At 40.7% G+C, this 13813-nt stretch overlaps 1 protein-coding gene across 1 annotated transcript in view; it reads right to left on the bottom strand.

Annotated features, from left to right (window-relative positions):
* LOC127634477 (histone-lysine N-methyltransferase 2C-like) overlaps positions 1-13813 on the bottom strand; it is a 232070-nt gene that overhangs the window by 11635 nt on the left and 206622 nt on the right. The window contains 12 exon segments of the mRNA XM_052114063.1: positions 1656-1792; positions 1908-3060; positions 3516-3611; positions 4480-4619; positions 7129-7348; positions 7468-7604; positions 8463-8641; positions 8734-8878; positions 9948-10089; positions 10194-10358; positions 11194-11397; positions 11687-13351. Coding sequence (XP_051970023.1) covers positions 1656-1792; positions 1908-3060; positions 3516-3611; positions 4480-4619; positions 7129-7348; positions 7468-7604; positions 8463-8641; positions 8734-8878; positions 9948-10089; positions 10194-10358; positions 11194-11397; positions 11687-13351 — 4383 coding nt within the window.

Below are 13813 nucleotides of genomic sequence, written 5' to 3' on the forward strand. Positions count from 1 at the left end.
AGCACTTTTTAAAATTGTACATTGTCTGCAGTGATTTTTGTCGAACAAACAATAAAAATAAAACAACAAAACATCAGAGACATACCTTAACAACAAACTTGAAAATGTCTTCACTCACTTAAAAATGCATGAATTATTCAGAATTAAATGCTAATTAAAAAATATAAAACGTCAACTTTTATTTGAAAATCTCATTTGAAGGGGAGGACCGGATGTGAATAGGGAGATCATTCCATAACTTTGGGGCAACTACAGAAAAGGCTCAATCACTTTTAGATTTCTGTCTAGATCTTGGAACTGCTAACAGCATTTGGTTGCACGATCTCAATAGCCTAGCAGAATTATAGGGCCTAAGAAGGTCATTGATGTACTGTGGAGTCTGGCCATGTAGTGCTTTAAAAACAAACAATACAATTTTAAAGTCGACTCTGTTCTTAACTGGCAACCAGTGAAGGGAAGATGGGAGTAATATGTTCCCTTTTCCTGGTGCAAGTCAGTATCCTGGCTGCCACATTCTGCACAAGTTGTAGATGGGATAACTGCTTATGACCAATTCCTCAGTAGTCGAGGCGGAATGAAATAAAAGCATTAATTATCATCTTCAGATCTTTAATTCCAAGGAAAGGCTTTATTTTAGAAATAACTCTAAGATGATAGTAGATGCTTTTAGCTATAGAATTTATCTGCTTATTTAAAGTAAGAGCCGAATCTAGTATTACACAAAGACTGCTCACATTGTCTTTTACACTAATCACTAGTGGTGCAAGTGTATGGGCTAATGCCTCTAGATTAAGATGGTCCAAAAATAAGAACTTCTGATTTATTGTCGTTTTACCGAAGAAAGTTATTAGATAGCCAACACATAACACCGTTAAAACAATTCATGAGCATTAGCAATAGAAGTTATGGTATCTAGTTACGTTTATATGCTTAAAATATCACGGCATAATATCTATAGCCCAATAGTAGCTTTGGTGCTGCTGGCTGAAGTTTCCACACCCTCCACAGTTTTAGCACAATGTGTGGAATTTTTAGACTGTCCATTACATAACGAAGGCACAATTATTTAAATTAATTTAATCTTGAATGAATTAGCAGTTATGCCATTGGACTAGCTTAAATTTAGGACAAATCGTGTCCCGTATTGATTCGATACCGAACACAAAATTTAATCTTTAAATACGGGACGATCCATTATTTTACGGGATGGGTGGCAACCATACTTAGGACTGGCACTCTGAAATGACAATGTCCAGAAACTGAATTGCATTCAGACTATGATAATGCATGGAGCTAGCGCATGCAATACTACGTAAGGGACCTTGTCTGAAAAGAATGATTCGTAGTATTGATGGATTATTGTGATTGGACAGATAATTATTATCATCAGAGAAATGAAGCCTCTCTCTCACATTCATTTACGCAAACCTGGAGATATTAACACAATTCGACAGTAGAGGTCACTTTTGCCCCAAACACTGCAAATGTATAATTCTATCCTTATAATTGGTCATTTGTACTCATGACTGAAGTGACCCAGCAGACAATGATCCACTACACACTTCTGAGTCGCAATAATGTGGTTGAGAATCCCAGTTTAAGCTATATTAAACCAATAAACTGAGTGGAAAAAGCATGATTGGACTTTCTCTTACAGATTCCACAATTCTGGTAACAGCAGATACAGTCAGTCCAAAAAGGTCCTCTCCCTTCAGGTAGACAGGGAAGAGCTTCAGCAACCCTGTCTCATTCCGTCTGTCTGCCACTGGCTCCAGAACCTTATCCCACACACCTGCACCATAACAAGAAGGAAGACTTCTATAGTTACCTAAAACATATAAGACTAGAGAATTCAACACAACAGGGATTTCTCACTTATTATGTCCTTTGATTGAGCTCTCATTTACCTTTTGGTGAGGCGCCAGTCAGCACCAGGTCATCGTAACCCTGCTCCATGATGCGGATAATAAACTCTGGCTCGCCATCTTTCTCATCAATAGAACACACATAGTGGCAACGACGGTTGCCGTGCCGCATGCTCCAGTAGATGCGGCTGGCCTCATAGCCCACAGGAAAGATGGCAGTGGTTGAGTGGAAAGCCTGCATCTGCTGCGGGAGCAACTGACCGACCGAATGGAAAACCAGGCTACCCACACGGAAAGTGTGTTTCCGCTCACCCCTCTGAATAATCCTGGCGATCTGCCGACCCTCGTCTCTCTGCACGTAGACCCGACGGAACACAGCGAAGCAGTGAAGTTCATGCTCGGTCCCTGCCAGCCCACATCCAAACAAGCCGGTTCCTCTGGGCCTGTGCACATGGCACAACATGGTCTTGTCTTTGAAGAACGTGCACTGTGCCTTAAGCGCACAAGTAAAATGGTACACGTTGGTACAGCGCAGGCGGTGGCATCCACTCGTGGCACCGGTTTGTTGGCAGTACGCACAGCGCACCGATAAGCCTCTTCTCAAGGCCAGCTCTACGTTGATGAGAGCCCCAGCCTGAGTCTCGTAGACTTCAGTAGACCACAGGGCACAGTTCAGGTGCACCCACAAGTCCAGATCAAGGTTGAGGAGTCGGGCCGGCCCGTCAGTCAGCCCGTCTCCTTCTTCGTGGCAGAAGCAGCAGCAGCGGGAGTCTTTGGGCATGGGTTCGGGTCTAAGAGACGTCCCAAGTTTCTTCAGCAGTTCATCTACCTCTTCCTCCACTGGCAGGTGGTAGTTACCCTTAGGCACCACAATATGAATGCTCCACTTCCTCCAACGCACAGCCTTCCAGCGCTTTCCTGACCAATGCCCAGGGTTGTCCCCACTGTTGTGCACCGCTCGAGGCCGAGGCTTCAGTTTGACAGTGACCTTCAGAGCCTCTGATTTGGCATCTCCTCTGAATGACTCGGAAGTGATGGAGGGAAAAGATATTGGTGGAGTTGGGGATGGAGACAGCTTGGGCTGTAGCTGGGCCAAACAGTGCACGTCCAGATCAGATATGTTGTAACTGTATTTATGGAGAACCTTTTCGGGAATATGCTTGTCCTCAGAGTCAGACATAAAAGACATGTTTGGCTGTGAGAGTAGGAGAAAGAAAAGAGCTCTGAGCCAAACATTGATAATCTTGAACTACAGCAATTTCTTGTTATAGTAAGAAGAGTTTGCGTTAGTGACAAGGCAACCACCGTCCTTGTAGATAAATATAACAAGTACAAAAAAGTACTCCATACATGTTTTGTGCACTTCAAAGAAACTCTTGATACACAGGTTAATTATAAACTGACAATAATGTGATGCCTCTTTTACAAACACAATATGCTGTCAACAAGTATTTGACTGCACAATAATTGCATATGCATCAATGGCATGGACTCAAAACGGCAAGACGCATCTAAGAAACTGATAATTTCTTAGAAGCCAAAGGGCAAGATTCACATGAATAGTAGTTACATCTATATCTAGTAGGTTAAGTATAGTAATGCTAAAACTCACCAGTGGAAAGGAGTTGATAGTTCTATGCGTGTACTCACCTTGCCGTCTACAGATTTAGCCTGCATGGTAGCTGAATAGAGAACAAAGCAATTATGACTGCAGAAGACCAGGCTCCCCTCAGCACCTCCATGGCCCTGTAGAAAGAACATATTTAAGGTCAAGTTCACCCTAGGAGAAGCCGAATAGAAAGGTGGGATTGGGTTGTACTACTTCCCACCAATGGTCGCAAATTATCATAAGATCGAAGTGCCTCACTAACAAGATAAAGAGATCAAAGCTTGCATATGTTCCAGACATTTTGTTGATGCCATAAGGAATGATCAAATTTGCATACATTTAGGGGAATGGAGGGGAGTAATTGTGGGGATACATCAAAGGTATGCCATGATTGAAATGGCCTGAAATCTTGTTTTTAGGGTGACTCGGTAACATCTGTCTAGGGACTACAGATAAAAAATAGCCTTTTGGCTAACTTTGGCACATTTACAGCAATGTTTTTATGTGCACTGTAACTGTTAAATAAACCAAAAATAAAAACAAAAAACATAAAAATGGGCTTAACTGTTTTAAACTTGGGCATCTCATGCCTTTTAGCAAATAATGCACCAGTGCATTTGATTCCCTTGGGTAGTATACATGTAGGGTAAGTTAACCCAGTGATTGAAGCAGGGCAGATTTTCTTATCCCATCGGGGGGCAGATTAGCATAATTGGAGAGCTTTTCCGTGCCTCCTTGAGGGGGCTTTGTGGGGGGTTTAAAGATCTCTGTGGCCCCCAGCCTCAGCTTTCATGTGCTGTGTCAGAGGAGTCTTGAGTCGTACCAGCCTGTTATGCAAACACTTTCACAGACCTCTGGGGGTTTATATGGGGTCTAATGACTCAACAAGATCTACATGCTGCACTACAACACATGCTATTAATGGCAGTTATTTGCATACAAATGAAAAGTGTAATTTGGCAGTCACTGTTTCAAGTTAATCTCTATCAGTTTTGTGTGTTATACCTGTTTATTTACGGGCAGGTCTTTGATGGACTTGCGAAACCCATTTCCAAGAACCACCACCTTGCAGTGGGAGCACCACTGCGGTTTAAGCCCTGGGCTCCTTCCACCCATCTGATAATCTGGTCTGATCACAACTGAACCTGAAATAAAGAAATGTATAAATCAAATTCAAGCGGTTATCTTAAAATACAATGAATGGTGGATTTCAGATTACACAAACTGAAACCCAATAAAGAGTTCTATATATATTTATACTAGAGCTATTAGAATTAACGTGTTGATGCATGCAATTAATTAAAAAACTTTTTAACACGTTAATTTACTTAACACCAGTTTTTATGCTGCATTAATGGTAAATGTGTTAATCGTGATTAAGGGCGGAACCTTTGTAATGTGTCAGCCTAGAGTCATTACACTGATGCGGTACTGTTATAACACGCTAGTTGACCATTACGCTCTCTCCTATGATAGAGCCACGGAGGTTGTTGTCTCAGTAGATAAAAGAATCTCTGACAGCGCTTCCATGTCAGTGATAAAATGGAGAAAGGAGCTCGTAGCACTATTTGATGTACAAAACAAGCCCAGATAGGACTTGTGATAAAAAACAAGTATTTTTCAGCCAATGTAAGGCACATTTTAATTACCACAGAAGCACACCCAATCTTAACTATCACCAAAATGCGGAATGAGACGTTTTAGTCTGCAAGCGCTTTTCATGGTGAAATCAAAGCGGCGCTCGATGCAGGGGTTGCCGCTCTGACGCGAATCATGAATGCAGCTTCACAGTTGCTGTCGGAAAGCTGACAGCCACAGTCTGCCGGCACATTAATATTGTGGAGGATGAGAGTTTAAGAGATTTAATGCTCATTGCAATGAATATGCAACCAATGGGTAAACTAGTTCTTTCAATTTGTCAATCTCCCACTTTGACTTTGGGAAGCGTTTAATGTTACTTGAATTGGTGATTTTTTTGTGCATCTTAATACTACACTTTGTTTGGAAAATGTTAATAAAGCATTATATTGTTCCATATTTGTTGCTTTCTTTCCTAAGATGGAAATAAATGCATTTTGACAAGAAAATAAGTATATATATATATATATATATATATGTATGTATGTGTGTCAAATTCCAGCACTTTCAAAATATGTGATTAATCGCAGTAATTTTTTAGTTTTGATCTCGAATACAGCCTCATCTTAGCCTTAGATATTAGATATACCACTACATTATACCCTAAAAGGAATAACTTGCAGTTTCTATTTTGCACAATATAATGCCTACCCCACTGCAATATTTTGCAGACATGCAATACTGGTTCTCTGTACAGTATCTACTAGGGTTTAAAAAAAGATAATTTTTTGGCATTTATAATTTAATTGGTCAAGAAACAAAAAATACAAATAAAGAAAAGGGTAAAATATAAAGCATCTACGCTTTAAGACGGTGGCGGAGACGACTTGTCTTCACATGTCAAGTCACTCAGTGAAGATTACATCAAAATTCAAGCGTCGCATGTTGAATTTGGGTTCATTTTAATTGGGAGCATCTGCTCTAAGAAACTTTTTTTATATTGTGCTTCATAAAGAACTACAAAAAAAAAACTACAAAAAACCCTTTCCAAGAAATACTCAAAAGCAAACTTGTTGTGATTTGTGATGCTTTGTTGCTAATTGTTTTAACTTTAATAGTCTTTAACCCATATGCATCTTCATTTACCTCATCACAAGCTGATTGAAAGTATGTCAGTTTGGTTATAACTGCATTTATTTAATTTGTCTTGCAAGTTCCACCTTTATCTTGGAGTCAAGAACATTTTGGCTATAATCCATCACAATGAATTGTGTTTATACTTCTGTCATCAACACATAAAATGTGTTTGAAATCACAATAGAAAATGTGTGCATTTAAAGTAATTATCTTCAAAAGCAAAATACAACTCTTTGGTGGCTTGTTTGCTTTGATTCCAATACTGAAAATAAAACATTAAGATTATTTCAAACAAGGCCAATACCCCCAACAGAAATCTCCACACAATTGGGGATCTAGGTAGAAAACCTAAGACTAAACCACATGGAGAAAAAATAAATAAAATGTTAAGTACTTTCTGCAATTTGCAGTTATGAGATATTGACAATTCAAATCAATTACAGCAGTTTGTCACACCTTGAAATGTGTTTAGATGTTTAGAAGTTGGTGGAATGTGTCTCTCTTGTTTTTAGAGCTGTCAATCAATTAAAACAGTGTATCTAATTACTAATGATATTCTGATCATTTAAATCACTTACAAATAATCTCATATATCAATATTTGGTAAGAAAAGCCACCATATGAAAAAAAATAATTACACTATTGTGTCAGATGAGTAAAGCGTTGAATAGACATTACAAAATGTGGCTGTGTGGACACAGAACTCATTATATTTCTAAGTGCAGTTTGGAGAGTCTGTGCAGACTATGAATTTGTAAAAACATGAAAATCATACATCACTCCGATGGAAGGACATTTCCTTAGAATCACACATGGGTCAGGGGGCATGACAACATGCTTTGTTTAAAAAAAAAATATATATATATATATATATATTAATTTGTATTAATTGTACTAAATTAGCACATTGACGGCTCAATCTGTTGTATGTACACTTACCCTCGCTAAATGTTTGATGGGGTACTGAGGCACCTGGTGGCCTAATGAGCCTCATTCCAGGTTGCTGGTGGAACAGAGCAGTTTGAGGAGGGACCTTCAGTCCAGTAAGCATTTCTATTGAGCTGCGGTGCACTGGGCCTGGAGAGCGGATCACCTCATAGCTGCCTGGGATTGACATGCAAAGCATGTTTGCCAGTGCTGACACCACCCCTTGAATGTTCTAGAGCAAAAGCAAATACATGGTCAGGGGTTCGATGAATGATCATGTTCATGCTCAACTTGTTCAGGCTCTGAACAAGTCACTACTGCTATTGAATAGATCACATTCCAGGTGCTCACCTGTGCAGCCACTGGATTCAGAGTAATGGCTACAGAGACCACGTCAGTTCTTGAGCAGGTGGGCAGTTGTCCAAATTGTGAACCAAACAAATTGCTGGGTGGCTCTGTCTTGACTTCCCACAGCTTGGCTTCAGAGCCTAGAGGGAAAACAAGGTTTTGACCCATAATATACTTGTAGCTAAGGAGGCATCCCACTAGCTACATTTTGATCAGGGTTATCAAATGTTTTGTGCTGAAACCTTGACCTTTTATGTTGGAGGTAAATGTACATATAAAGAACATCATGTGCAGCTTCAGTGAAACATAGATTTAACATTTAATACACAAACTGTAAAAAAAATTAAATAAAAGTGGCACATCTAACTGACAATTTACCTGCGTTTAACCTAGGTGCAAACATAAGCCATTTAGAAATACTGAATTAGTTCCCTAAACTTGTGCATGTATGTATATGCTTTTTCAAAATGTCTGATTATTTCCCTTTAAAGCAGCACGTAGCCGGAAAAACATACAAATCTTGTTTAAATCCCCTTTTCATGCGAAAAATCACTGTTCCATGTATGGTCTTAAAAGTAATTGTCCTCATGTTATATCACCGGACAGCAATTCCAAGTAAACTTCCTATCGCCTTTGAAGGATTGCAATGTGAATTTGTACAAAGTAAAATGTATCTTTAACAATGCTATAAAAGCGGAAAGCTGGCACAACAATGTCGCTAAAACACGGGCCGCCATCTTGATTGTTTTATGTTGAATGGATCACATGACTGCATCACATGACAACAAATACGTCATCGTTTTTTATCTCCATTTTCCCTGTCCACACTACACGTGAAGATGGTAGTTCCAAATGTATCCACATAAGAGAGCGTTTTCGAAAAGCTCAGTTTTCACTGGACAAAAACATTGTAACATTGTGTACTGAAGGCCAAAACGTAGAGAAATAGATGCATTATTAAATGAAAATGTATTAGTGTGGACATGGCTTTAGATTACCTTTACCACTGGCGCTGGGCAGCATGGGGATAACCGGAGAGACAGCAGGGGATGGCCGCTCCTCTTTAACTCTATAGAGATCTGGATAACGGCTGATCTCCATGCCAACCACACTCTCAGGAGAGGATGATAAGACAAAGCTGTCAGGGGTGTCCCTGTCAACACAATGCTCTTGACCCCTTTGGAAGACACACAGAACATTTATAAATACACTGACCTAAACTAGGACCTAAAGTGGGTAAACAATGGGTAAAGAGCGCTGAAGACCTACCGAAGTTCCTCCTGGTTGTTGTGAGGTGGAGTAGGGAGGGATGCAGGAACATCAACAGTCTTGGGGCCGTGAGTGATGGGACCAAGCTGGTCATCCTTACCTTTGAATGGAGTTGTGAGTGGCTTCTGACCCAAGCTTTTAGAAACTAAGAAGAGGTCACAAACAAATTCTAGTCACCAGAGGAAATTGTAATCAGTAATCCAATTACTTTAAGTTACTTTCAAAGACACTTCTCACAGAAAGGTTTTTCCAGCTTAAATTCAAAATAATGTCTATATTTCCTCAAGCAAGTCATAAACTGAGCATCCCATAGCTAGTGCTGAAAAAACTCCCTTTGTGGACACTGTCAAATGTAAAAAATGTTATTTAAAAAATTTAATTATACTAATTTAAAAAGCTTCCTTTTAGGGATAGGGTTAGTCTGCAGTAAAAATAATTTGCTTATATATATATATATATAAAGGCTGTGGTATTTTTATTAATAAAATAATAAAGTTGATTCCTTGTATTTCACAATCCACATAGCAGTCAGATCACATGACATTGAATACCAAGTTACACACAAATGATTAGACAAACAGTGTTGAGTAATTTCTTGAAATAGAACATTGGGTGTATCCAGTGACAGAACAATTATACTTGTACATTGCGGTTGGGTTGCGCTTTGGGTTCAAATTTAATTTGAAGTAATTCAAGAAAGCACTGAAATTCACTTTGCAGTTCAGATTCATCAGTACTTCAGACTCTCATTTGAAAATCTATCACTATATAAAGATATCTAAATATAAATTTACATTCATCTTATAAATTATGATCCCTCCCTAAATGCTGGACATTTACATATGGAGGATTTGATTGGTCAATCGTGTCATTCAATGGTAAAATATTTCTGAATAATGACCGTTGTCTTTGGCTGAACAATCAACCAGTAAAAAATAAATTACATAGCTGTGGTTGTTTTCTGTCTCTCCTGGGACTCTAAAAGTAAGCTAACAAAATTATTTAAAATCAACTCAACAGGGATTGTTAATTTTTCCTTACATATACACTTTCAGTCAAAATGTATACCTGTAGTGAATTAAATAAAGTTAGATAAAGGTTTTTTTTTTTTTTTTTTTTACACATGACAAACCAATTCAATCATGTCCAAACTTTTGACTGGTAGTGCAAATGTAATACATAGAGCATAAATTACTTAGTCAAGTATTTCATACCCTCATGTTCACCCATTACTTCAGCCTTCCTGGCCAGTTCCTCCGTGGTGGCAAAGCCATTCAACAGCTTCTGTCTGGCCAAAGGGGGCGGTGTGGGGGGCAGTGAAGCAGGTGGTGTGGGGGGATTGCTGAGATTGTTCTGCTACAAACACAAAGACAAAAAACAGGCTTTGTTAAAAAAAGCCCTGAAAACAAAATACTTTTCTGCTAATGGTGTAAAGAAAGGCATTGACTTTGAGTCCAAACCTTATAGATGAGCTGTGAGTAGTAATCAGATACGCCATCCAGTGATGCACTTCCAAAAGATCCAGATAGGCGGTTCTCTCCATCCAGCTGCCTACTGCCGTATGGGGGAAAGTGTGCAAAATTTACCCTGATCACAGGCTCCAGAAGTGGGAGCATAGAGAGCTCCTGTAAGGGCAAGATTAGAGGACACATGGGTTGAGTGAAACATAATACTAGCACTGCTTATGCATACATCAAAAGTCCACAACTAAAGAACAGAACGCACTAAAAAGCAAGAATTTAAGCATCTCGTATGCACTGTTCTATCTGTTTGCTCTGCGAGTAGAAGATCGCACGACCCTGTTGGAAAAGCTTTAATGGATTTCAAACCTTTATCATCAGGTGTACACGCTGTCCTGACAAGCGAGTGACCAGACATAAAGCAAAAGCCAATGAAATGGAGATCACGCAAGAGTAGAGAAAGGCATCGGGGAAAATAAAGAATTTTTTTTTATAAATTATTAACTGAAAACATCAACATCTCCCGAACCGCTGCCTCATCATAATTTTCTTCTGTGTTTTCCCCCGTTGTGGGGAAATCAGAGCAATAGTGGGTGCGAGCTCGTCTTTCATGTTGTTTGTTGGTATGTTATCACGACTAAACTCTCCCGTTGCTATGTGCGTGTGTTTGTGAAAACATTTTGGGATCGTAGATTCATTCAGGCACAAAAGGTCATGTGTTTGATACAGCTGGTCTGCAAACAGTTGTGTTTAAGCACTTGACCTTAGTGAATGCACTTAACTCGCGTCTTTGTTTCCACATCTGTCTTTGGCATGCACCACTGCTCTGCCGTGATTTAAACTGAACTCAGAATTGATTCTGATTCTTTTGAGAATCGATTCAGAATAATTTGAGTATGAATCGCGATGCATCGCTGAACTGATTTTTCCCCCACCTCTACTAGAGTTTAGTACATACTTAAAGCTGATCTTAAATCAGGTATTGTCAGTGGTTGTTTACCTGTTTGAGTTGAGTCATCAGTGTATCTGTGCTGTTGTATAGCACCTGCCTCTCTTCATCCTCCTTCTTCCTCTTTTTCCAGCGTGACGGAGCTTTCTCGTTCCCACTCTTTGGTGTCCTCTTGTTGTGCTGTTTTCTCCTGCATTGCTCTGGTAGAGATGACTCCAAATCTGCATTTACTGTCAACTGACCATTTATGCCACTCTGTATATAATGAAAAAGTAATGAAGCTTCCACATCAACAAACAGGCAGGACAGGAATAGCTAATATACAGAAATGTAGACAATATTTAAATCTAAAAAAATAATTGGGAATGCAGACCTTTGCAACTACAGTAAGCAACCACAGTATGAGAATATAGAATATTCAGAGGAAAAACTTGAAAACTGTTTCCATGTTCAGAAATTTGATTCAGTCTAGTTGTACAGTAGGTTACATAGAAACATAATTTTACATAACGTTAAGTCACCAAATATTGTGAAATTCTCTTACCAAAGAATCTATATTGCCAAGTTTTTCAGAGCCTTTGCTGTCGACCAGGCCCTCATCCTCCGATCGTATGCTGTCATTGGACATCTGGTGTGTGAGAGGTGTTGAAGAGGGAAGAGGTGTGCTCTTGTTCTTCAGAAGATGTTTAAGCAACTCATTTCCAGTTTCTCCATTGTTGCCTTGAGCTGGATTCTGGGATGTTGGGCTGGGAGAAATGACTTCATGGACCTCTTCCATCTTTACAATACCATCTCCTCCTGCACCATGGCCAAGTGTTGCCTCTCCTTCAGCCTTTTGGCAATCACTGGCTTCCAACTTTTCCAGCTTGATCTCATGGAGGAGCACTCGCTCTGCCTCCGATCCCAAACTGGAGTGCCGCCTCAGTGGAGTACCTCCAGAGAGTTGATTCTCCAGCTCTGAGGATGACTGGAGGCCAGGCATAGAACCTAGAGGATTGGAGAACTCTGAGGTGTCCTGGTCCCCCAAGATGGCAACACTCCGTGTTGGGGTGGATGAAGTGTCCGATACACATGGTGTAAGAGGGGCATTGAGGTCTGAGTGAGGTGTAGAAGGAGTTTTAACAGAATCTGCATCATCATCCTTTTTCTTCTTCCGGTTCCTTTTCTTTTTGTCCTTCTCCTCAGGAATGATGTTGGAATAGAGTTGGATGAGGGACTGTCCTGGACCAGGGTAATTTGGAGGTAAGGGGGTTGTGGAATCCATGCTAAATGAAGAAGCATCACCCTGGGGTGGCATTCCAGCCCCTCCAAACCCATGTGGCTGAGGCTGCCCTTGTGGGAAAGCATGCATCATGGGGTTCTTTGACTGAAAATTTAGGCCCATATCTGGGCCAAAGGAGCCATTCCCAGGCATTGGTCTGTGCTTGGCACCTTGCATAAAACCAGGACCAGGCCCCACAAAGTCTAATGGCATATCTCCTTGCTGGGGGATCATCTGGCCCATCTGCTGTTGTTGCTGTTGAGTCCTGGGCATCTGAATGAACTCTTGCGACAGGTCAGCATTAAAAAAGGGCATCTGGGCAAGGCCGTCCCCGCTGTTATCAGATCTAATCCCCAATCCCCGCCGCTCCAACTCTAGCCTCTGCAAGGCCCTTTGCCTCTCAACTTCCTGCATAAGCTGCACCCGCTGCTTTTCTTGCTGTTCTTGGAGGCGTTCCCGACGCTCCCGCTCCTGAAAGCCCTCACTGAATGGATTATTATCATCAAATTTCACATGAGGAGAACCACTAATGGCTCCTGCACCATTACCTCCAGCTACAGTGCCAGGCTGCCCAGGTTTACCTCCAGGAACCATCGGTGGTTGTGCCTGGAGAGGTTGAGCAGCGTTAGGAAGTGGCAACTGAGGGGTCATGTGAGGTGGCATCCTGGGTCCCATTGGTCCAGAAGCTCCTGGATGCCAGCCTGGTATCTTGGGCATGCAAGGAAGCTTGGGCTGACCAAGGTGGGGTTGTTGCATGGGCATAATAGGACCCATCACTGGCTGGCCCATAGGAGATCCACCAGCCAACATTCCAGGGGCCTGTCCTTGCATTCCTGGCATGTCCTGCATTGGACACATCACCACAGGTTGAAGGCGTTGCTGCTGTTGTAGCTGCTTAACATGATATTCTTCGATGAGCTCAGCATGTTCCTTCTGTTGCTTCCGTATCTGCAAGGAGAAAGAGATAAATAGAAGTGTGAATGAGACATATGAGTCATAGATGGCATAATGTGTCCACTGATTCGGAGTGAGCAGAGAGTGAGTGAGGCTTTCCAATTTATTTTCTTTGGGAACCAAGTGGCCCGCTTATGTGAATCATTGAAGAAGTGACAGTCGAATGGAGCAAGTATAAGAGTTTCAAAAAGTTGGGGAATGCCAGGCAGCAGCCAACTGCAGTGAGTTAAATGCAAGCCAAGGTTGTGGCATTTGCTGTATTTATTTCAAAATCTGTTGCCGATTACATTGTAACATATTACTATATTGAAACCTAAAGCAACTACAAAAATAATCAATGCTTACAAACTTGATTTCAGAAAATCCACCATTAGTTTAACGAATAGATTGTACCGCCCCAAACTCACACCATTTGTTGAGTCAATGTTGTTCTGTTGGTTAAGCTTACCAAATCAA

Source organism: Xyrauchen texanus, chromosome 41 (genome assembly GCF_025860055.1).
Source record: "Xyrauchen texanus isolate HMW12.3.18 chromosome 41, RBS_HiC_50CHRs, whole genome shotgun sequence".
NCBI classification, from domain to species: domain Eukaryota; kingdom Metazoa; phylum Chordata; class Actinopteri; order Cypriniformes; family Catostomidae; genus Xyrauchen; species Xyrauchen texanus.